This window comes from Phocoena sinus, chromosome 12 (assembly GCF_008692025.1).
Source record: "Phocoena sinus isolate mPhoSin1 chromosome 12, mPhoSin1.pri, whole genome shotgun sequence".
NCBI lineage: Eukaryota > Metazoa > Chordata > Mammalia > Artiodactyla > Phocoenidae > Phocoena > Phocoena sinus.
In genome coordinates, this window is record NC_045774.1 from 11,636,508 (window position 1) to 11,662,799 (window position 26,292).

At 41.6% G+C, this 26,292-nt stretch overlaps 1 protein-coding gene across 1 annotated transcript in view; it reads left to right on the top strand.

Moving 5' to 3' along the window:
* Positions 1–25,835, top strand: part of NOX3 (NADPH oxidase 3) — a 58,011-nt gene extending 32,176 nt beyond the window's left edge. Inside the window, exons 11-13 of the mRNA XM_032651468.1 lie at positions 9,893–10,039; positions 14,743–14,867; positions 25,709–25,835. Coding sequence (XP_032507359.1) covers positions 9,893–10,039; positions 14,743–14,867; positions 25,709–25,835 — 399 coding nt within the window. The remainder of the gene's footprint in view (positions 1–9,892; positions 10,040–14,742; positions 14,868–25,708) is intronic.
* Positions 25,836–26,292: the final 457 nt, after the last annotated feature.

Sequence of the window (26,292 nt, forward strand, 5' to 3'; positions counted from 1 at the left end):
CAGCGGCCATGGCTCATGCCCAGCCGCTCCGCGGCACGTGGGATCCTCCCGGACCGGGGCACGAAGCCGCGTCCTCTGCATCGGCAGGCAGACTCTCAACCACTGCGCCACCAGGGAAGCCCCATCAGGGAGTTTTAATACCAAATAAATAATGTAGAAACATTACTGTATAAATGTGTATAAGATTATATTAAATGCGTATAAGATTATAATTAAATTAATTATATCTGCCAAAGATATAAATTACTAGTACTAATACTAATAGCCTAGATTAATCAATCATTGACTACCTAGAAGGCAGGGAGTTAGGCATTTTACACATACTATCTCACATCATCTTACACATACTATCTCACATCATCTTTACTTACCACTTTGCCATTTTACAGGTGAGAAAACTGAAGCTGGATCACAAAGCTAATAGGAATGATAGAATCATATCATTGAATCGTTGTAATACCTCTTTCAGATAAGTAGTATCCTCAGATTACCAGTGAGGAAACAGAAGCACAGAGAGCTAGTAAATATCAGAATGAGAGTTTGAACCCGGGTTCTTCTTAAGCTAAATCCCATCTTCTTTCCTTTATACCACAATAAGATTAACCAAGTGTTTTATTCTGTTTGGGCTGCTATAGCAAAATACCATAGATGGGGTGGTATACCATACATACAACAGAAATGTATTTCTCCTACAGTTCTGGAGGCTGGGAAGTCCAAGATAAATGCACCAGCATCAGACTTGGTGTCTGATGAGAGCCCACTTCCTGGTTTATGGACGGTCATCTTCTAGCTCTAACTTTCCACTGCCAAAGAGGGCAAGTTTTTTGGACACTGATGGGCACTAATCCAATTCAAGAGGGCTCCACCCTTATGACCTAATCACCTCTGAAACTCCCCACCTCCAAATACCATCACACTGGGGATTAGATTTCAACATATGAATTTGGGGCAGGGGGCACAAACATTCAGTCTAGGGCACAAAGCAAGCAAAACAGACACTGTTTCATACATTTGGACTCCACTGCAAAGCTTTGTTATGGTTTATGTTGATTTCCCCATCTCTGTAAGCTCTTTCCTCTTGCTGTCTACCAAGTCAGACCCACTTATAGCAGCAGCTCATTGCTTCATGGTTCTCACTGTACAAAAGGTCACATTATGCTTCACATGGAGATGGTGATGGAATTGTGTGCCTCACTTTCATTCACTTATTCACTCAATGACTATTTATGCAGCACCTACTATGTGCCAAGCCCCACTCGTACTGACTGAAAAGCCTATCACTCTCCTCTCACCAGACTCACAATACCTGACCCTTCTCTCAACATCCATTACCCCTGTGCTGTTCTCCTTTTATATCATTTATCCTTCTTTTTTATTTTAACGTTCACAAAGTACTTTATTTCCCTTAACAGATTCTGAGCTCCTTAAGCGTGGCTTTTCTCGATATCTCCATTATTAGAGAGATCTATATTTATATATGCACACACACTATAAAGTTTGAATAAATCAATGAGTGAATAAATGTCCACTTGGCCAAAAGAATTAACAAATGGCTTCTGCACAATTTTCTGTAAAATTCTAGGTTACTAAGATTAATTTTCTTTTATTTAAACAAAAGACTATTCGTTCAGCAACTTTATAATTAAAATAATACATTCCAATTATTTTATCACAAATAGGAAAATTCTTCTAAGAATCCACAGAATCTTAAAGTCCATATTGGAACCCACAGAATATTAATACCACCTTCTCTCTCACCATTTCATTGTTATTCCTGGGCTGTTTATGGGCTTTCTCAAAGCTGTTTCAGTGGGAGGGCTAAGGATTTACCACAAAAGTATAAAACAGGGGCTTTGATCTCTAGTCCAAAAAACAGAAATCATAGAATTGGAAATAAAACACAATGTTTTAATGACTTATAAAAATTGGGGGTAATACTGAGACAACCCTCAACTGAAAATAAAGGCAGGAGTTATAGTATATGGGAGAAAAGAAGCTAAAAGCATGGAATCACAAAATTGAAGGGGCTTGACCTTCCAGTTTTGCATAGAACAATACTTACAGTGGGAAGTGATTTGTCCAAAGTCCCTATCTGGCTAGCCACTGAGTCAGGACAGGAGCCTGTGTTTCTGGTTTCAAAGCTCTTTTATGAAAGAAGTGAGGTTTCACGCTACAGAAAGTTCAGGCTGAAAATCACACTTGACATCCACTTCCTCAGAATCTGCATGCTTGAGAAAAAGCTTAGGAAATTTCTGTTTTAAAGCAATTCTGTGTTTATTTGAGTACAGCTAACATTAGGCTTATGTAACTAATATTTGTCAGGGCCGCCCACATGCTTTTGAGATATAAATACTACTCCTTCCACTAAACTGTCAGCATCTCTATAATTTTTTAAGTGGGGGAGAGCAAAGCAGTACATTCTTATCTAACAGCATCTTCACAATTATAGATCTGGGCTATAGTTTTCAGAGTGTTCTTTTCTGCAACAAGGAAAGGGGAAAAAACAGCATAGAGGTTCAGAGCTGGAATTTTAAGTTTAAATAGTTAACTGCAATTGGTTCAGATTTTCTCCCTCCTGTGTAAAAGTTTGCATAAAGGCAGTCGTTTTTACGAACAAGGCTTATATTGCAAGTCTAGAGTAAAAAATTTGCACCAAAGTTTTCTTAGTTGTGACCATTGCAAACTACATCTCTTCCTCCTTCTCCTCTGCCACATTATTCTAGAACATTTCTAAGTAAAATGCAAAAGGATATCCAATAGGACTCCTGCATCTTCTTTGGGGTCATATGTAGCACTTTCTGTTTGAAGCTAGCGTTTTTCAAATTTTTTCTAGCTATGTGTTATTACTAAAGATAGTGGTGAGGAGCGGCAGAGGAAGAGAGAGAAGTGGTTAGGAGGACACTTCCCAAGAAGGCAAAATAACAATAAATATAATGATGCCCTGCTGTGAAGAAAATGGGAAAAAGTTGTAATATATTAAAGGGATATTTCCAACCCAAGAGTAAGAGCCACACTTCACTCAGTTAGAGGCAAATGAGAACACAGTGCTCTTTGGGGATGAAGGAAGGGGGTGTGAGCGGCTGGGACATTCCTGTGATACAGTATGGAGGAAGCCGAGGGTTAAAATGCACCTTGGGGATGAATGTCCCCCCAGCTCCTGCCTAACGGAGATGATTAATTCTACATCACACTCAATTTGTGAAAAGAGCTCTTGAAAAAAGTTAGGACAGTTTGCTTGTGCAAACTGTCGAAATGATGAATGGAAATAGGTGTGTACAAACCAGGGGTGGGGAGGGGGCAGATTGCTGACATAAATGTATTGGCCTCCACATTTTAGTTCCCTAATATCACAGCCGTGCAGTCAGAACTGAGAGGACGGCCAACTGGATGATTTGGTTCATTTTCTTAACTGCATATGTAATCTTCAGATGATAATAAAATAGATTCTAGAAAAACTGAGATAACCTAATTTCTTCATAAATGGTCTTCCTTCATCAGCTCAATAATACATAACCGTGATAATGAGTATTTATAGTGTGTCCCGCGCAAAATGGCCTTTGGGTTCTTAACCTAATATAATAAACAGATAATTCAAATAAAAAGACAGCATGGGCCAGTGGGAACAAGGCAAAGAGGCCAAGAAAGGCAAAAATCCATACTGTCCTTAAATAATTTATTAATAAAACAAAGGAGGGCCTGCTCTCTTTTCTAATGAATGAAAAATGCATTTAATTGAATCTGTTTTGAGGAATTATTTACTTTCACTTTCCCTCACCCTGCTGCTCTGGCTACTCCTGGAACTGATCATCTCTGGTAGCCACTGAGAGTGTCCTGATAAATTGAACCAGGGAACATGAGGCCAGCTTGCATCTCCAGGAGACACACGTGCTTCTCACCTTTCACTAGGCAGCCTCAAAAGACTCCAGTCCCCCAGGAGGTCTCCCCATTGTCCTGTGGGGAAGTGACCAGTATTAATATTTTTAATATCTTGGTTTATTAACCACACAAGCCGTACATGACTACAGGGTCCTTGTAAAAGATTCAAATAAAATAGTCAAAAATCTCAATCAGAACAGACTTGTGGTTGCTGGGGGTGGGGTGGGGGGCGGTGGCGAGGGATGGACTGGGAGTTTGGGGTTGGTAGATGCAAATTATTACATTTAGAATGGATAAACAAGGTCCTACTGTAGAGCACAGGGAACTATATTCAATATCCTGAGATAAACCATAATGGAAAAGAATCTGAAAAAGAATGCATATATATGTATGTACAACTGAGTGACTTTGCTGTACAGCAGAAATGAGCACAACTTTGTAAATCAACTATACTTCAATTAAAAAAAAAAAAGAATGTGTAAGCATGGCTTTACAGAGAGGAAAGTGCACTGTTCTGGGGACCCTTGCAATGAAAGACATCAAGACTTCATTTAGCTGTGTTTTTTTAAACCTCATTTCTGTTTAGAAATAAATTGATTTAGCGGTTTGAAAAAAAAAACTCCCTTTATTCACCTCCCTTCCCAAATTAACCACCGCCACCACTTGGCCCTCCAGGGTTCTCACCTGAAACAGTTGAGCGCATCTTATTCCATTCCTTTCCTGCACTTTTGTGTACACATACGCACCTACACACATATGCAAGGTGTTATTTTATTTTTACATAAATAGGGATGTGGGGATGGGGAAGGAGGGAGAGAAAGAAAGGTGTGCAATTTGTGTTTTTGTTTTTCATTCTAACATGGCCTGGCGCTCCTTCAAGTGTCACTGCCTATTTATTGACTTTATTTTATTTAGCGCCTTCAGTGAATTCTGTAGTATGACTATCTCACAATTGATTTTATCATTCTGTTATTAATGAACATTCCAGTTGTCCAACAACCATAATTTGAGCAAACTGAGGCACAATAAACTTTAGGCCCCGGTCAAAGGGCAAAGCAGCAGCATAGCCATGAAATAGTTAACATTAAGGATAATGGCTTTAAACAATAGTCTTAAGGGCGAAAAGTGATTGACAAAGGCTGGTCTTAGTATTACAATGGATAATGGGAAAAATAGTTTTATAATTTTATTTCTTTAAAACCAGATGTGGAAGCCATGTTAGGGAAGCTTCTCAAAACTAGTTGCTTCAAAATCTGTTTGCTATTGTCTTTACCCACGATGACCTTGGTAACAGCAACCACAAAATAAAAACCAGGACAATAATAGTTACCATTTATTGAGGAGGTATTATGTTTTCTAAATATCAGTCTCAGTCTTTACCTTTTCAAAGAGAAAAGTTCTCTTTTTAGAAAATATTCATGATTCCCTCCATGGAAAGTCACCATCACCCTCCCTGATTAAAGCTTCTATCAGTTCTGTTACATTGTATAGGGAGCGTGGAATCTTAGCTCAGGCTACTATAACAAAATACCAAGGCTGAGTGGCTTAAAACAACAAACATTTCTCATAGGTCTGGAGGCTGGAAGTCTGAAATCAGGGTGCCAGGATGATTGTGTTCTGGAGAGGACTCTTCCTGACTTGCAGATGGCTACCTTCTTGCTGTGTCTTCACATGACGAGAGAGGGAGCTCTGGTCTCTTCCTCTTCCTATAAGGGCACTAATCCCATCATGGGGGCCCACCCTCATGACCTCATCTAAATCTAACCATCTCTTAAAGGCCCCATTTCCAAATCATCACATTGGCGGTTAAGATTTCAACACACAAATTTAGGGGGGATGCCTTCATAACATAACAGTGGGGAACATAGGATGCTGCCCAGGAGGAGGCAAGGTCACAGTGCAATCCCACTGGCCTCCTAGAGGGAGCTGTTGTTCAAGGTCAAGGTCAACCCTGGCACCCAACATGGATCTTAGAGTACCTTTCACTAGTGAATGGGTTCCTCTTTCAGAACTACATCTTTATGACCAATGCTGAGGTTTTGAGACTGGTGCTAGAGATTTTGGTTTCACCTCCTGTCAATAACCACCATCTCTATAGTTCAGGAGTGACAGTGGACACAGACCCCCAAGTAAGGCAAGTGTCCCTCTTTGCTCTCTAATATAAACATGTGGCATTCATTCTGTAAGCTCCTCCAGATGACAGTGAGGTAGTAGCAATATCTCAGCTAACATCTCAGAGCACTTACTGCATCTTTAGACTTTGAGCTAAATGCTTCCACGAAACCTATCCTTTCATCTTCAAAATAATCTCGTGGATTATTGTTCTGTGTTTTTGTTTTGGTTTTGGGTTTTTTTTTTTTGCCATTTCAATGTATGATAATCTAGACTCAAATTACATAACCTGCTCCCAGTTACACAGCTTGAAGGTGGTGAAGCCAGGAGACTAGGACAGGTTGCAGGACTCCATGCTCACAATGGTTAACTACTATGTTATATTACACCTTCAACCTGCACCCTCATTTGCAATTTCCTTCCTTAGAAAGGAAAAAGCCCCTTGGGTGCTCTCGGCGATAGATAGATAGATAGATAGGTAATTTTTGTCCCCATTCCATCCTCAGGAAATTGATTTTGGGTCTAAAGAAATGCAGGTTGTATTTGAGGATGTGTCCCCTGCTGTGTTTGTGGGTACCTATCCAGGCCATGGCACGGGAATGTCTGATGGAAGAGTCTGGTGCTCTGGTAGTAAAATAGACAAGTAGCTTTTCTTATTTCATTTCCTGGAATTCTTTATCCAAAAATAGCATGGGGACATTTCCTACTGGGCCCAGATGACCTGGTCCACACTCTCTTAAAGAGAAGCCCAGGCTGTGGGAAAGGTGGGGATGAGCTGGAGCTGAGACCCAGGCCCCCCCAAGATTGGCCGTGGCTGAGTTTATCTCGTGGTTCGTGCTAGGAACGATGTGACAGCGAAGGCCTGTGATAGACCACATGCATACAGAACTCCCTAACCCCATAACAACGTCCTGGAGTGGTGCCCTGCAACATCTGGGGATCCATTAGATCTACAAAAATGTGTGGGCTGAGTCCTGTAAAAGAAAACTTCATTACTACAGAAGTTCAGAACTTTCATCATTTTACTGAGGATGACTTTCTGTGTAACAAAACCTTCTAAGGTTACCTGAGGTATTTTAGGCCTCTGTTATCTACTATAGATTTCTGAAAGCCATGCTTTATACAGGTAACCGATTTTAGGGTGGTTTTATTTTTGGAGACTGAGGCGGGGTGAGAGTTGGGAAGCACAGATCACAGACGTGTAGCCTATTGTTTGGGACGTTTGTTCTACCATTGACCAGACCCTTCCTACTGGAGGAAACACAGAGGTGGGAAGCCTCTGTCCCTTCACAGTGAGCGTCCCTCACTATTAGAAAGATGAAAGGGAGTCAAAGTAAATGTGCTTTTTCCTCTCTTCAAAGTCCATTTTCTTCCCTTTCTGCCCAAGGCACTTCACCAGAGCCCATTCAGTGCCCCTCCATTGCCTCTTGCACCAAAGCTGCCCAGTGTCACCTGTGAGTCAGTTACAGAGGGAAAAACACACAAAGCCATTACAAGGAAGCAGAACGTATAAAAGGCTTGGCGAACCCTCAGAACACTGACACACAGCTAAGCCACAGGAAAGTAAAGACAGGAATGATTTCTGTTTGAAAGAATAAGGGTCAGTAAGTGGAGGAAAGCTAAGATGTGACTGTTTTTCAAGTAAGGGTGATTGGGACTGGATTTGAAATTGACAGGTTTAAAGAAAACGATTTTTTGGTTTGTTGTTTCAGATGAATGTATTTTTAGCATGTTTCTTAAAGAGTGAAAATAATAGAAAATAAGTCAATGTTGTTTGTTCTATACCAAATGCACCGTTAATATTCTTAGATCAAACAAGCTACTAGGGGCAGGAACGAGGGGAGGAGCATAGGTGAGAAGGGCATTGAATTCAGTTAGTTGGTTTTGATTTCCACAGGGAGCAAAGCGAGTTAAAGGCAGGGCTGAGATTTTGAAAGAGTAATTTAAATGAGGCACTATACAAGGTGGAAAGAAAGAGGATAGCAGTATTCATCACCTACATAGCATATAAAATCAGCCTCTGGCCTCCATTCTTCCTTCCTTCCCCTACCCCTCCCCGATTCACCGCCCAGTCTATAAAAATGCTGCCAGAATGGTGGCCCTGGGATCCTTCCTCAGATGACGTCATTCCCCTGCTGGGCACCCTGCAGTGTCTCCCCACCTCACTCAGAGTAAAAGTCAGGGCGGCCTCACAGCCCCCGTCTGCACCTCTCCGCCTTCCCCTCAGACCTCACCTCTCGCTGCCCACCCCCCACACACACTCCACTCCACCAGCTCCTGGCTCCCCTCTGACAGCTCCCACCCTGGGCCTCTCCCCTAACCATTCAACTCTCTCCACGTCTTGGCTTCAATGTCCTCTTTCCTTGTCCATTTGACTTAATATTGCAGGACTTTCCAGCCTGCCTTTTTTTTTTTTTTCAGAGTACCAATCACCCTCTGACATAGTCTGTATTTTAGTTGTTAATTTATCATCTTTCTTTTCCCTCTAAAATGCAGACGCCATGAAGACAGGGAATTTTTATCTCCTCTGTTTGCTCTTCTAGCTCCAGAGCTGAAAACAGTCTTGACATGGACTGAGCGTTCAGTATGTTCAGTACATTCAATTCAATTCTTTGCATCAACAAGGATGAACACGATTGTCAGGAGGGACCCACTGACTCAGTTTTACAGCTGAGAAGAAGCTCCTTTTGGGGTAGGGGAGCTAAAATATCTGGAGATTATTAGTAGTCCTGAGATTAATATTCCAAGAACCCTTCCAAACAGCAATTGTCCAACAAATATGTAGGCTCTAAGCTTTTGTTCTTCTTGAGTATTAATTTCATAAATTCCTGCACAAACCTGGAGAGAATAGGCAAGATACTTAGCCTGGAAACACGTTCTGTGATTTCTTTTTCCTCATGAATATGATCTGTTAATTAAATCTCGACTGTAAATTTCATTATATGATGATGGTGAGCTTGCAGCCTGGCGGGGGAGGGGAGGGTGAGAACACTGGCTATTGGAGACGATATTTCCTGGTGGAGATCAAGGCCGGCCCCCTCCTCTATCCTGTTAATCAGCATCTCTTTTGGGAGGGGGTGCAGGAAAGAGCAGTGGGCAGTGGGGGGTAGGAGTGTGAGAAAAAGAGGAGAATTAATAGACCTATCTCCCGTGGTTTCTTCTAGATACAATTATCTGAAACTCAAAGCGCAAAATCTAAGCCTTTATTTTAGCAAAGCCAAACTACTTCTCATCACGTGCCATTTGCTAAACACAGAGAGTTTAAAAAAAAAAGAAAAAGAAAAGAAAAGAAAGAAAAAAAAATGTTCCTCAGTGTAATTTCATTATAGCAGTTGACACACAACCCCTGCCACCACCCACCAGCTTCCTTGGACACTGATATGTCTGGCTGATGGGAAACTCCTGGACTGTGTGGCTTGATTCTGCGATTACCATAATCTCCACCCTCCGGAGGGCATGGCTGGTGAAGTGGATTAGTGAACAAGCCTTTGGGTCTCTGGAGAAGCTTCAAATCCAGAGCTTAGGTCATAAGTGAAGATGAAGGGCGTTGGTCTAACAGTTTATCCCCCTTTGGGAAGAGTGAAAGGCACAGCTAGTTATGATTATTAACCTCATTCAGAAGAAGCACAGCCAGGAATGGGGTAAATTAATCCTCATCCAGTGAAACTGGCAACAGCCCACAAGCTCCTGACTCTGAATTCATTCTGGGCCTTTTCAAACACAATGTGAATTTTTTCAAAAGAAATCACAGTGTGACTATTTGTTCGCTGGCAGAGTGAAGCGTGTTATTTTGCAGAAGTGCCCATTTGGGCACAAATAATTTAGTGGAGATAAAGTAGTCTGCGATTATCAGCACATTATGAAAAGAGGGACAGATCTGTTTTCTTGCCTTCTCTCTTGACAGGTGTACTTCTACTGGATTTGCCGAGATCCAGGAGCCTTTGAGTGGTTTGCCGATCTCTTGCTCTCGCTGGAAACAAGGATGAGTGAGCAAGGGAAAACTCACTTCCTGAGTTATCATATATTTCTTACTGGCTGGGATGAAAATCAGGTATAGATAAGACTTTAAGAATGAGCAATATTATCTAACTTGTGTCATGATAGAGCAAAGAGAAGAGGAACAATTTCAATAATGCGCTACACAAAAGAAAAAGAGAATAAAATAAAACTAGATAAGAAAGAGCTATTCAAATTGTAGCAATAAAAGCTACAGTTGGGCTTCCCTGGTGGCGCAGTGGTTGAGGGTCCGCCTGCTGATGCAGGGGACACGGGTTCGTGCCCCGGTCCGGGAAGATCCCACGTGCCGTGGAGCGGCTGGGCCCGTGAGCCATGGCCGCTGAGCCTGCGCGTCCGGAGCCTGTGCTCCGCAACGGGAGAGGCCACAACAGTGAGAGGCCCGCGTACCACAAAAAAAAAAAAAAAAAAGCTACAGTAAATTTGCTGAGGAATAGAAAAGAAGATTGGAAAAAGAGGTTGGTTAAAGGGAGAAAACCCCAAGTTTGGAAATCCAAGAGAAATTATGTCATTAAAAGCTGCATTTGGGGCTTCCCTGGTGGCGCAGTGGTTGAGAATCCGCCTGCCAATGCAGGGGACACGTGTTTGAGCCCTGGTCCGGGAAGATCCCACATGCCACGGAGCAATTAAGCCCGTGTGCCACAGCTACTGAGCCTGTGCTCTAGAGCGTGTGAGCCACAACTACTGAGCTTGTGTGCCACAGCTACTGAGTCCGCATGCCTAGAGCCCATGCTCTGCAACAAGAGAAGCCACCGCAATGAGAAGCCCCCACACTGCAATGAAGAGTAGCCCCCGGTCACTGCAACCGAGAAAGCCCACACCCTGCAACGAAAACCCAATGCAGTCAAAAATAAAAAATAAATAAAATAAATAAATTTTTTTTTAAAGCTGCATTTGAAATTTAGTAACATCAAGCAAACATTATGGATTGGCTATATTGTCTCGTTGAGCTCCGAATTGGTCCTAATTCTATGTTTTGAGCTGTTCAGAGTTAAACAGAAAGAACTGACAGGTGTTGACATTCAGCATTTTGTATTGTAAACCATGTGAGTTCCTACAGAAAATAATTATTATGAATACATGATTTATCTAGAGATTTATTTTTCTTAAGGCATTCTTAGAAATTGTGTGCACGTATGTTTATTCACCTAAGATCAAAATGATCTTCCGTTGGGGCAGGTGTTCTGCTGTGTCCATTAATATGTATTAATGACATATTAAGGTTGAGTTTACCAAAAATAATGCATATCAAAATATTGCACTGTGGTACTATTTCAGTGTTGACATGTTGAATGATAACTCTTACATTTCCAATCTTTTTTAATTCCTCAGATATGGACACTAACAGTGAAGTGATTACTAGGCTATGACATTTATGTCCTAATCAGCACTTCCGTGACAGCTACTATAGATATATTTTTTTTTTTTGCTACTATAGATATTTAAGGAAAGTGTGTTTGAACCAGAGATTTGCATTAGTTACTAAATTTACAAATGAATGCACTCCTGAGAGCCTCTCTCTCTCTCTCTCTCTCTCTCTCACACACACACACAAATTGGCCCTATAGAACATCACTGTAGTTTGACTCTGTGCTTCTGCAAATGAATAAGACTTGCTTGAAATTCAGTAGCTAAACAATTTTTTAGGGTCTTATTTGCAGTCGGCCTTACATATTTATTCCTCTGGGATACTCTGAAATAGAGGTTTCCTGGGAATGAGGCTTGAAACATCTTCATGAATTAAATAGTGTTAATTATATTTTCCAAACAAATACTTTTTTCACATTCAATGGGATTTTTGACTAATGATCCACTTGGTGAAGTACAAACAAGCCTTTGTCTTCTGCTTTCTGGTCCTGTGCTGGCTCTTCTGCTTCTAAAGTGAATCGATCCCGAGTGTCCACTTAAGCAACCCCAGTCACTTGGAAGTTGCAAGACCGAGGCTCTGTTTGATTTTGTAACAACACAGCTCTACCCCATCCCATCCCTGCCACTTCCAAAAGTACGCTGTTAAGAGATAGTTTTCTTCTGAATACGAGCAAATTAAAATAGACATGTTCTTAAATTTTTGCCATGACATGTTGGAAATTCTTGAGATGCTTAAATTTCAGGACAAAATAATTGGTACATGCTGTCAGTCAGGAATCAAGAGGCTGTTTTAGAAACAGCCAATTGCTAAGCTGAATTCAACAACCTCAAAGTGGCAGAATGACAAGAACAGAAGGGACAGATGGAAAAGGGCAAATTATTATTATTATGAAGGGCAAATCAACAGGGTTTGGAGATTAATTGAACACCGGGCTGAGAAATATGGAGCAAACATAACTCCAAATGTTTGAACATCAGTGATTGGTAGCTGGAAGGTACCATGGGCGGAAGTGGGAAAAACTCTTTTTTCTACTGAATAATGCCCAAACTTCTTAGCAGATATTTCCAGGCCCCTCTTGACCTGACGGCAAAACCCACTTGTTCTATAGAATCCCCATCATTTTCCCCTGGCACCAGAGCCACCAAACAATACATGTTCTCCAGTCACACCAAGGACTTTCTTAATTCCATCTCCCCTCATCCTGTTTCCTTTCCCTGACATGTCACTCAGTGCCCTCTGTCCCACCTGCTGCACTACTGCATGGAATCATCCTTTCAAGACAGTCCCCACTAAGGCCTTGCCCAGTTCTCTTAGTCAAAATTACTTGGGGCTTCACCAGAGTAACATGCTTACTTCTCCAGAGCACTTCGCTTCTGTCTCTGGTAAAGAAGGGTGGTGGTCTGAGTCAGGGCATAGAAATTGTGCACATGGTCTGCCTCTCCCTCCAATGACCAGTGCCTCACAGAGCAGAGACCTTCTGTCTGTCTTCTTTATACCATTCGATTCATAGCACTCTGCCTGCCTATGGAAATCCCTTAACAGTTGTACGTGGAAGTAACTTGAAGTCACAAATTATTTGGAAAGTGAGATGATTCATTTTTAGCTATGATGGTCAATTTGAAGGAACAGAAAGAATTCTACATAAAAATATGTTTGGGGAGTTTGTGATGCAGAATTCTACTCAAGCAGGAAGAGGAAGGCTTGGGAGAGAAAGTTTGAATTCATCTTTGTAGATTATGCTAATTGGATTGTGAAAATGGAAGCTCTTTGGGGAGTAGTGGTCCGAAAGAGATGCAGAGAGCTGAGCTAGAGACTGAGAAGGCAGCTACATATCAAGACAGGAGAACATGATAAGAAAATAACAACTACTGTTTCTTTCTTGAATCAGAGAGAAATAGAAGAACTAGGATTTTGTAATGCAAATAGAATCAAGAAGAAGCAATGTTCAACCACATGGTGGAGAAGCCAAGGAAAATAAGGCCTGAGTTAGTCATTAGATTTGGCACTTAGTCAAAAGGGAGTCAACTGTCTCCGCCTTCTTATTCTGCCCACTGCTGGAACCAGCTTCCTCTAGAGCACCAATCCATCGTACTGTGAAGCAAAAGCCTGTGGAGATGCAGCACTGCCATTCTAATCCGGAGGCCGATACAACTCTGACCCTGAGTTCCCGTTCTGATAATGCGGCTTCCGCCAGTTTTCAAGGCTCTGTCCTCAACTACCACCTCCGTTCTTATCCCTGAACTCTTGTCTCATATTTCGTGCTTTGAAAAACTTGCCTAAGAAGGGGGTCCTGCCCCACTCTTGCCAGTTTTCCCTCTCTTGCCTGGAGTCCTCTTCCCAAATTCAGTTCCTGTAGTAGCCCTGCTGCCTAGGCTCAGACTTGCCTGGTGCCAACTTCCTGCAGCCTGAATATCTGAGACTCCACCAAAGTCTGCCACCGTCTACTGCCTGTTAGGGTGCAGCCTCCCTTCCCCTGGCTGCTTTCCTAGACTGATGTGAAGGCCAGCCGGGGAAGCCAGTCTTGCAGCAGGATCGTGGGGTAAGAGTTGGGCCCAGCAGGATTGTTACCCATACTGCTCAGAGGATGTAAGCAAATGAAGCACCAAAGGGTAAAAACCCATGAGCTCAAGAGCTGTGGTGGCATCTGAGCAGAGCAGACACATATCCCAGGAGGTAAGAAGCAAGAATCCTTCTTACCTACCAGAGTTCAGCATGGGCTGAAACAAATCATAGCAACTTAAAAAATCATCACTAGGCACGGCTATTCCCCAGACTCTTATTTATCGACCACTTGATGCCTGGGTGCTTTCGTGTAATTTGAAGGCAAGCGGTTGGCCACAGAGCTCCAGCCATGCCCCTTGCTAGTTCTGGCCACCTCTCTGCCTGCCAGACTCAACATCCTCCCAGCACTTACACCTGGACACAGACCGTTTCACTCCAGTAGGCAGATCTCACCGTAAAATCCAGCTTCACCCTGGGCTTTTTCTATCACTTTAATCTGTCAGGGCCCTTCTCACATCCCCAGGATTTACTGTGAAGTGAATGGGGACAGAGCTAGAGATTACTTTTTGAGAAATTTGGCAGAAAAAAAAAAAAAAGGAAGTAGCTTAGTGCTTGCTTTCCTTTACCCCTTTTTACCGTATTACTCTCATCCTTTCAGGAAAAATCTTCTTTCCAGGCTCACATTTCTGCACATCAGCCACATAGAAAGCACTTTGTTTCAATAGTGCCCAAGGTAGACTACAAAGAATTTCCTATACAAAGTTGTGTATTAAATCTACAAATGAGCATAATTACTTCATCCTTTATTTATTAGAGGTTCCTTTTCTTTTCCCTCTAAATGTCATCTGATACCACAATTTTTACTTTAGGCCTTTCACATAGCTTTACACTGGGATGAAAATACTGACGTGATTACGGGATTAAGGCAGAAAACCTTCTACGGAAGACCGAACTGGAATCACGAGTTCCGGCAGGTAGCCTACAGTCACCCCAGGTAAGGCAGCTCTCTCTCCTCTGCCTGTTGGGAGCCTCCGTGGAGAGACAATGCCTCCATTGCTGCTGGAATGGAAAGCTCTCGGGCACAAACTGGTTAATCTGCAGCAGTGGGCATCTTGTTTAGAGATAAAACATCCACCTTAGAAAAGGTGGTCATGGGATGTTTCAGGAACTACAAACCTCTGCTTAAGCAGATTACAACATCTGACAATTATCAATTCCATTGAAATTTTTCACACTTAAACCCAATCGAAGATGGTATTTCTTTTTTCTTAAATTTTATTGAAGTAGAGTTGATTTACAATGTTGTGTTAATTTCTGCTGTACAGCAAAGTGTCTCAGTTATACATATATATATTCTTTTTTATATTCTTTTCCATTATGGTTTATTACAGGATATTGAACATAGTTCCCTGTGCTGTACAGTAGGACCTTGTTGTTTATCCATCCTACGTATAGGAGTTTGCATCTGCTCATCCCAAACTCCCAGTCCTTCCGTTCCCCACCCTCCCTCCCCCTTGACAACCACACATCTGTTCTCTATGTCTGTGAGTCTGCTTCTGTTTCATAGATATGTTCATCTGTGTTGTATTTTAGATTCCACGTATAAGTGATATCATATGGTATTTGTCTTTCTCTTTCTGACTTACTTCGCTTAGTATGATCATCTCCAGGTCCAGAAGATGGTATTTCTTTTTCTTTTTTTTAATTAATTTCTTTATTTTGGGCTGTGTTGGGTCTTCATTGCTGCACACGGGCTTTCTCTAGTTGCGGGTACCCGGGGCTACTGTTCGTTGCAGTGAGCGGGCTTCTTATTGCAATGGCTTTTCTTGTTGTGGAGCACAGGCTCTAGGCACGTGGGCTCAGTAGCTGTGGCTTGTGGGCTCTAGAGCACAGGCTCAGTAGTTGTGGCACACAGGCTTAGTTGCTCCATAGCATATGAGATCTTCCCGGACCAGCAATCAAACCCATGTCCCCTGCACTGGCAGGTGGATTCTTAACCACTCTGCCACCAGGGAAGCCCAAGATGTTATTTCTTAAACTCCCTATGCCTTCAAGAAATCTTGGGTGAACACAGTTGACCTCTAATTACTCAACTGGAGAACTCACTTATGCCAGACTGTAAACTGTATCTAGCAAAGCAGACAAAACTACTCTACAACCAAGCAGGGATTTGGGCTGGTAGTAGGGACCCAGGAACTGGAGTCCTAGTGCCTGGGTATAAATCCTACCTCTGCCGTTACCACCAATTTACCATGAACAGGTTATTTAGCCTGGCACTGACTTAGTTCCCATCTCCGTAAACTGCAGATAATAAAACTGTTTACCTCCTAGGCTTCTGTGAGGATTAAATGTGAGAATGCTTATAAAGAGCCTAAAACAGTGCTTTGAGTTCAGTAAATGTTAGCTGCTATCATTAATATTATTATTTTAATTATTACTATTATTATCATTATATGTAGAGGAAGAAGAGCATTTGCTCTGGGACTATAAGGCAGGAGTGAAGGCTGATTCTAGAAGATTCTAGAAGATACTGGCTATGTGGCCTCAGACAAGCCCTCATTATAAAACATGAATGATTCTATGCATCCACAGTGTTATTTTCATATTTTAAAGGTGCATAGTATGTTGAAGAGCTTCGTAAAGGGCCAAGCACTAATATAAATAGTTGTTGTTATTATATATCGCCTAAATCAGTCTTTGTTTTGAACCCAATCATCTAAAAATCTTGAAAGTAGCCTGTCCTAATATGGTCTTTGTTTAAAGAATAGTTTCCACATTTGAGGAAAGTCCTGGAGGGAGCAAGGGAGTGTGCCACATGAACAACTGGGAAAGAGCAAAAGGGCAGCACATGCCAAGGCCCTGAGGCAGGATACACTGTTCCTGGCATGATCCAAGAGACCAGTGGGGTTGCGGAACCCAGCGGTTGAGTGAAAGAGTAGCAGGAGAAGGCATTTAGGAGAGACAACTAGGGAACAGTACAGGTCATTTTATTTGGATTTTACTCTGAGAGGGGAAGCTACTTGAAGGATTGAGCAGAAGAGTGAAATAATCCATCCATTTTATGTTTAATTGGATCCCTCTGGCTGCTATAAGAGGCGAGATTGTAAGGGGCCTTGGACGGAAATGGAGAGGCCAGTGAGGAGGTGGCCTGGATAGGGGGGGCCAAAGTGGAGGTACTGAGAAGCCTTTGGATTCTGGATATTTTTTGAAGGTAGAGCCAGCATGACTTGCTAATGGGTTGGATAGGAAACATGGCCCAAGCTAGAATGGAGTTCCCAACAGCCGAGATGAGGACAGCTGTAAGGAGTGGTTGGCAGGCATGGGATGTCAGGAGTCCAGTTTCTCAACATGTTTAGCTTTAAGTTGCCTGTTATACATCCAGGCAGGGATGTTGAGTAGGCAGACGAATATGAGTCAGGAGTTCACGGGAGAAGTTCAGATTGGAGATACATGCTTGGAAAGTGTGAGCATATGAATTGTGTTTGGGGCCATGAAACTAGATGAGATGGAGAAAGAAACAAATATAGATTGATGAGAGTTCCAAAAACCACAGTATTTGGAGGATAGGGAACTATATTGTCTATTTGCAGGTTATGGAGTTCAATATATATTATTCATCACTATTTTATTTAATCATGTTGTTTAGGTCTTCTGTAGAACCTATTTTCTATCCATTTTATCAGTATTGAACCAGTAACAGTAAAACAAAAATCTAAGGTATTTCTGACTAATTTCTCATCTCCTGTGATTTCCCTGTTGTCTTCACATCTTTCCCCCCAGTTCTGGCATTGATGCTTTGCGGCCTTCCTTCACAGAGGTTATTGCTTCATTAAACTTTTTGTAGTTCCCTAGCATTTTTCTGCTCTCTGGAATACTTTTCTGGTGAATATTATTCCTCTTTTGCTCAATTTGTATGCTGTTTCATACTTTTTCTTATATTCTCTTTGTGCCAGAACTATTCTACTTTTTTTAAAAAAAATTAATTGTCACTGAATCTGTTAGACTTCCCTGGCCCAGCTATTTGAAGGAGGTTTGGTGAGGAGGGAGGTGTGCAGGAGGGACCAGATGGCTGCCCAAGGTTCATAACCTATCCAATTCCAATGGCTTCCTTTGTGTGAATTCACTCTGACCTAAACTGTCGTGCGCTGTGAGGCCCCCAGCCAACCCTTCTGCACCCTGTGCCCAGGCAGCCTTTGGGAGAAACCCTGGACCCCAAACAGTGTTCACTGCGGACACTCTGAACCCCTGACCACACCATGCCAGTGTCAGCCCGGGGAAGAGACAGAAGGAGTGCTTGTGGGGACTTACTCCTGGTCTTGAATTGTCCTGAGAATAAAAGACTTCCAAAGGGAAAAGCCAAGAAAAGCTTAATCTTTGGCTTCAGGATTAAGGGAAGGAACGAGTGGACCAGCTGCACTACCTCTTCCTCACCTCGGGCTCAGCTTCAGATGCCCCATAAGAGCTGGCCAAGCCCCGTGAAGGTGGCCTTGGGACTCTGCAGGCACCACTCCTGAAACCCAGCTGCTTCATTTCACCTCTTGCCTTGACTCTTGCTGACATTTGGTCTAGAATCCAATTCTCGCCCTCCATCTGTTCAAATGTGGTGCTTTGAACCCATCCCGGCTTCTGGAGCCTCAGAATCCAGTTCCTCTACGCTCCTTACTCAACACCCAGTCCTGGCTCCTAGACTCCCAGCCTCCTCTGAGCCCTGAAATTCACCCTTCACCTCACACCCATCCAGTACTTCTCGTCCAGAGGCAGAGACTGGATTATTATATCTGCAGTTTCCTTTAAAAATTGTAGGTCGAAAACTAACAAAATGTTACAAGCTTCTATGTTACAATCACATTGGTATTTTCTCCTTTTGGAAAAAAAAATCTATTCATCTGATAAATGCTTTACACTCAGTTTTCAATTATCATGGAGTGAATGTTCCCACGTTGCAGGCTTTTGACACGGACACATATGTATATCTTGGTTTTTAAGTTTTTATAGATGAGACTGCTCTTTGCTATGATTGTCCCTCATTGACTCCTCACATTTGTGTTTGTGTTACACATGAAGTTTGTAGCCCAGTGGGAAGGCCTTTCAGATCAAACCATTTAACTACCTCCCTTCCCTCAGAAAGGTGTGAACCAGAAACACAGCATCCAGAGACCAAGAGTGGAACTGGGTTTGCACACACACTGTCTCCAAAATCATATTGCATCATGCTGAAAAGTGAGTCTGCCTGATTTTGCAGGGAGTGAGGAGTACAGAAGAGTGTGAAGGTGGGGAAACTATATAGCTCTCACTTTTCTCGTTGCCCTTGTGGGGAGTGTGTTCATTCCTTTTCAAAAGCCATAATCAAAGTGCAGTACATACATGTACCTAAAGCCCAGCTGAATCTTTCAGCACAGCTGAAAACTTGTGGAATCTCTCTCTTCCTGATGGATGACTTCATCTCTTCCAGAGTAGAAGGAGGCCCCAAGATTTGGATGTCACTGAATTAAGCCTCTATATCATACTCCCTAGCCCCAAATTCTAAAAATAGTGTATTTGTAGTAGATTTAGACTCTAGAACCCTGCAACTTGTTATATAGCTTCAACTTTCAATGTAACTAATATCAGACATGTGTAGGCAAAGATCAATTATCATTTTATCCATGGAATGCCAGATCCCTGGGAAGATACGAGTCACCAGTAAAACACTTAGCACTACTCTTCCAAAAGACCTTTTAAATGTCCTTAAAATTTTGTTTTCTGCTGTGTAAAGAAGATTTATGTTTAATGAAGCTTTTAATGAAGAAATCTCAGAAAAAGAATGCCAATAGAATCTAATTTTTTAAAAAGAAAATCTAATATTGAGAAGAATTTCAATATCCTGGCCTTTGTCCAGATATAAATAAAACACACAATTCAATTACTGTTCTGCACAAAGGACGAGGTCACATTAATTTTCCTCAAGATGGTTATTAAAGAGATAAACGGTATGTTTTCCCCTGATTATGTCAAGGAGATGTTTGTTCCCTCCCAAGCCTTCTTGGCTACTCTTATAAGACAGGTCTGTCCTGTCATTAGCTCAGATCTTTTGGCAAAGATGGGCCATAAAGAATTGGTGTATTTGTTCGTGGCCTCAGAAAAGGCTCTTTGTTCTTGAGGGTCTTTGAAATAGGCTCTCAACCATTTCTACTCATCAGCATGAAGCCAAGGATTCTCAGGGCTTACTCTTTTAAAAACATTTACCTGTTCACTTAAAGCTGGACTCTGTTCTTGTTATAAGAAGAAGGAGTTGAATCAAAAGAATAAAGGGAAGAGGGGCAAAAATGTTTTTTTTACAGAACATGAAAAACAGCACCAAAAATAAAGCTTGAAGGTAAGCAGATCAAAGAGAACAGTGCACGCTATAAAGGAAGCAGAAAATTGCAATAATAACAGTAATAGAGAAACAAATTGATGGGCATCAAAATGAAAACAAATAAGGAAAGGGAAAGAAAAAATTAAAAAGAGATCAAAGACCAAGAGTAGAAAATAGGAAAGTATATTCTGTTGTTTTTATGTGCAGTTAATTTTCGTAATTGTATCAGCTGTATTACAAAAACACAAGTATATTTTTAAAAGAAGATCAATAAATAGCAAGTGGATATGTAAAAAGTAAGTCTTTTACTGATACGGCCAAACTCACACACATGTGACAATTGTTGTATATTGCTTTAAGTTAGACAAGCACAGAAAATTACTCTAAACACAAAAACAATGGAAATTATTGTCTTAATTAAAATAAATAGGTTAGTTAAATACATACAATACATACTCTGATACCTCTGTCTTATTAATCTTTAGAAATGTGCATCTTATACAAAAATAGAAGTTATATTTCATTTTTTGTAGATGTTCTCAATATGTTCCCAAGCTTTTGGCAAATGTTCAGAAAATCAGGAAATCGTTTCCAAGAAGGTAGACAGAATGCAAATAAATACATCTTGATCACATCTAGCTACTTTTTTGATAAACACACATTATGCGTGTACCCAACCTTCTGGATTTGTAGATCAGTTGTTTTTAATTAATTGAATAAAATGATTCCATAAGACTTCAATCTTCGACCTTACATTTCACATAATATTTATAGTTTGCCACTTTTGACTTATCTACTAATAACTTCACCATGCCTTTTAGGCATAAAACTTTATGCAACTAATTACCATAAAAACTTGGAAGGTTTGGCCATTTTCTTCATAACTTCAGTAGAAGCGTTTCTTTTCTCTTGAAGGAAAAAATAAAGAAGAATACTACCATTTGTTAGAACAGCACAACCCAGCCCAACTGTGAAGGAAGGTGCCAATTTACCATAAGACTGGGAGCTTCTAATCCATGCTGCATGAACGTATTTTAGACCACCCATTGTTTCCAGAAATGTAAAAATACCTTTATACTAAATCGAGTCAGTGTGTCCATCTGGAACCACATTTGCTTGTGTGCACACCCTCCAATTCTCATTTGTACGTGCATATGTGCAAAATGTTTTCAAATGATATTTTTAAGAAATTAACATTCTGATTATAGCACACAAGTCTGCCTATCTAAAAGGATATCCTAAACATTCCTTACATGACTAAATTGTTCAGAATACTCAAAGAAATAGACTTAAGTGGAAATCCCACACAAAATAAATTATAGCTTCATAATAAAAAGAAAGCCACCATAAACTTATGACTGGATATTATTAGCATACGTAAGTATACCTTTGCACCAGAGGGCATCCAGCCCTCCAGTTATAATCAAGTGAAGATTCAACGAAAATTACTGGCGCTATTCCATTTGTGGCAGGTGGGATTAGGGAGGTGGGTGAGCACAGGGTGGATTTATCACTATTCTGCAAATTTTCTTTGGTGATATTATCTGTCAAATCATTAGATATGGCAAAAATATTTGGATATTTCTGGGTGAAGTATATCAGTGAGAAGGTGTATATTTTTTAGTGTTTTATCAGAAGGGGAGGGGACAAGATTGGCAGAAACATGGCTCTACCATTCCCAGGGATCCGATACTACGAGTCAACTGCTTTCATTTCTCTCCCCTCTTTAACTGTGACATCCTCAAGGGCAGCAACTTTATCTGTGCTCCTCACAGCCAAGCACAGTAACCAGCTTCAGCAAGTGAAGGGACCCCAAGAGGGATGAGGAAGCTAGGACAAGAGTGCTGACTCGCCAAAGAAGATGGAGTTGGTGGGAAGAGCTAGAGAAGTGCCTCAGCCGTGAGCAAAGCACCATTAGGGACGCCTGTAGCCCCTAATCAGCAACTGAATAATTAGGATGCAGAGAAAAGTAGTAGAGCAGGCTGCTACAAATCAGTTGGGAGATGGGTTTAAAAAAAAAAAAAAAGGCCAACACAATTATCATCTGTGGTTATGAAAAAGAAGGTGTTGTACAAAATATAATTATGTGTTGAATCTTTTGGAGGCATTTCTAATGAAAAACATTCTCTAGGAAAGATTAACCAGAAGTTGTGTCCATTGTCTGATACCGAGCTTGTAGCTCTTGTCGTCTTCTTTCTAAGCCTCCATAAATCCATGGGAAGCTTCTGTTTATCGATTTTATTTGCAGAATGCACTCAGGGCATAAAGTAATTTGATTTTTTTAAAATGGGGTTTAGGGTCTGCCCCTACAGGGTTATAACTTACCAAGCATAAAAGCCAACACAGAAAAACAAACATACAATTTAAAGAGAGCAGGGCTCAAGGCAGCAGAACCTGGGAAGCCAGCAAGATGGTGGGATTATTCCCAAGCACACCCACTCTCCCATATATCTGCTGGGCGGAAATCTCCTGGGAGGTGACATTTTGGCTGCCTTTCAGGCATGGCATAGCTGAACTGTTTTGGAAAATGCATCAAGCCCACCAAAAAAGAGCACGATAGTTATTTAGCAAATAAGAGGGGGACAGGAGGATTTTCCTTATTGTTTATCAGAGCTAAAAATAATGCTGTTAATGTTAACCATCTTTGCAGCTTGTGTAAAATTTGTCTTTTTCCCATGAAAGTCAGCAGCCCAGACTGATCGATGCCGCTAATGTTGTCCCTAATCCAGTGCCTCCTGGGTGTGCAAACTCTGCAGCTTGCAGGCTGTAAACTGAAGAATAATGCCTTGTGTTTTTATACTTCTTTTAGAGAGAATCTTTTTTTTTTTTCATTCTGAGCAATCGTGGATAATTACAGTTTATAGAAGAATTTTTTCTTTACCAACCCCATTAGGGTTCTGTTGCAGTTGTCCGTTGCCTCATAAAAGAAAAAAAAAATGCTGCTGCATCTGTGCTTGAACCACTTTGTGGGGCTTCTCAGCTCCATGCTTCACAGTAAGCCTTCGTGATGAGAAAGCTCCGTACTGGAAACCACAAACGCCGAGGAGGGGAAGCAAGACAAGCAAAAGAACGCCATGTGTGGGGACAGTGATGCAGGGAGAGCTAGTGAACCACTGGCCTTTCTGCCTCAGTGGAAGATAGATAATGAATGGCCTTTGTGAGACTTTTTGGTCATTGTGTAGCCATGACAGTTCCATAAATACAGAAACGTGTGTACTCAGCTGTGTAATGTAGTAGCCACAACTTCACAAGAGGCAGGGTGACTGTGAACTGCTGCAGACACCAGTGGTACACCTGGCAGCCAGCAATCAGAATCCTTTGAAATGGAGCCTTAAAGGCAGAGCATCAAAGAGCATCTTCACGATCTGCAAACAGTCACCATGGCTGCAAACGAAAGGGCCATCTTAGCCTGTTGGGAATGGGCCAGTGGGCAATCTCTTTGGTGACACCTACACTAATGGAAAAATATCACCACCCATAACAATGTCTTTGAATATAGATGCAAGGATGCCTCAGGGCAGCAGACTCCCCACTGGGAAGCGTTTTGCCTGACCCATGTATCATTCAAAATGTTGCAGTCCAGAACTCAGAAAACCTAGTGCAAGAGTGCCGATTCCAGGAAATCTGTAATCACTGCTGGGTTAACAGCCCACATCGCATCTTGTGCTCAGCCTCGCGGAGCAGGCAGACATCGTGTGGGTCATAACGTAAGACAACGGTTCCCAAGAGCTCACCGTGTCTAACCCTCACGGAGGCACTAGGAGTTTGGCATAGAACTGTCCCCATGGAGAGATAAAGAAAGGGAGGCTTTTAAGAGACGAATTAATATGCCCTAAATTTCCCAGCAACGAAGTGGTGGAACCAGTAGCACTCTTAACCGTTGGGTGATATTTCCATAAACACCTTGAAAGTGCTTCATTAAGTCATAAACATAATTTTTCCAGTGGGCAATACTTTCTGAAAAAGTATTTTCTCAAATTTAGCCATGGGAATGATGTCTTTAAAAATAATACTTATACATTTTAAACATACTGTCATTTACAAATGAATCCACTTGATAAGTTCCTTTGAAGCTACAGTTTGAAATGTAATTGAACCATCAATTTCTACCATGGATATTATGGTCCTGGAACACATAATTAAATGTGGATTCAATACATGGCACGGAATCATATTAATATACAAGCTAAGAAGAATGAGACTATAGAGGCATTTCCCAACAAAAACGGTCTGAGGAGGTAAAGGTAGTATAGTGAGCTGGTCCCAGAGTCCGAGGAATTTCTCTAAGACAGTGTTTCTCAAAGTGTAGCTCATAGTGCCGTGTGCTTTAATGTCACCTGGGGGCCTTGCTAAAAATGCATTCCTTGGATTCAAGCCTGGGACTCTATGTTTTAATAGTCTGTCTAGATAACTTTTTGCACAGCAAAGTATGAGAACTTTTGATCCAGACTAGAGCAACTAATTAAGCTTGTGCCAGAGATTGCAAAAATACTACAAGGAATAGTTCAATGCAAGATAAGGGGAAAACATGGTCTCTACAAGTCCCTATAGAGACCGGCCCCTCCCGATTCCCAGAGACAACTTGAATCCTGGTGCTGACTCATTGTTTATATATAACGAGAGCTGTCAGTTGTGTCTACAAGGGAGTTGAGCAGCCCTGGGATAGTCACTATATGCAAAAACACCTCTTCAACACTGTTTTCTGAAATGCCATAATTAGAGATGACAACTTTGGGGTGACTCCACTTTCAGGAATGTGATTTTCCTTTCCACCTCTTCTTTTTGACCTTCCTTGAAAAGTAAAGTAATTCCAAAGGGAGACATAAACTAAGTTGCTAGAACTTTTGTGTAAATGTTATCAACTATGAAAAGGCAGGGTTGAACAATAGTAATAACTAACACTTTTTAATCCTTTTGGAATGCATCATCTCACTTTGCTTTGGATAAAACATACCACGTAGTCGTTATTAGCTTGGTTTAATCATGCGGAGATTGAGGTTTAGAGTCTTACTCAAGACCACGCAGATAATAATGAGCAGAGCCCTTCATTCATTCCTTCAACAAACATGTATTGAGTGTCTACTGTACGCTGGATACTATTCTGAGTGGTAGGATTAGAGTGATGAGTAAAACAGACCAGATGCCTGCTCTCAGGGAGCTTACATTCTAATCACCAATCCAAGAGGTGGACCAAAACTCCGGGCGTCATCACCTCTATATTGAAACGCACTCACCTGCCCTCATGGCCCCTGCCAGCCTCAGTCTTCTTGGTCTCACCTACCTGTGTGATGCAGGGCATAACAGGACTCTGGGAACCTGTGGGAGAACGTGGTACTGAAAGTAGGAGAAAAGAGTCTAAGAAAAAAGGAAGTGGGTGGAGAAAAACAAATACATAAAGTCACAACCGCAGCTACTCACTGACTGTATCATTCTGTCTTGGCTCCTGGCTGGCCGTGCCCCGTGTAACACGTTCTACCCTTGTCTTACCTCTATTGCAGCAGTAACATTGGAGTGTTCTTCTGTGGACCCAAAGCTCTCTCAAAGATAATTCAAAGAATGTGCCGCTTATATTCATCAGCTGACCCCAGGGGCATTCATTTTCATTATAACAGAGAAAGCTTCTAGACTTTGGAGGAAAAAAATCCACATGTTGTGTAAGTGGCTGCAATCATATAGGTCAAGAGTCGGGAAACTTTCCCCATAAAGGGCCAAGTAATAATTATTTCAGATTCCGTGGACTACATGGTCTCAGTGGCAACTACTCAACTCTGCCATTACAAGCACCAAAGTAGCCCCAGGACCTCAACAAATGGGCATGGCTGTGTTCCAGCAAAATTTTATTTATGGACACCGAAATCAAATTTCACAGTAGTTTCTTCTGTCATGAAATATTCTTCTTTTGATTCGTTTTCAACAATTTAAAAATGTGAAAGTCATTCTTGGTTCATGGGCTGTCCAAAAAACGGTGGGCCAGATTTGGCCTGTAGGAGGTAGTTTGCTGAGCCCTGATATAGGTCATCTTTCCCAAGCTTGTTTTCATGCTTAACAATATGTCCAAGTGGAGACCAGCATGGCTGCTTGG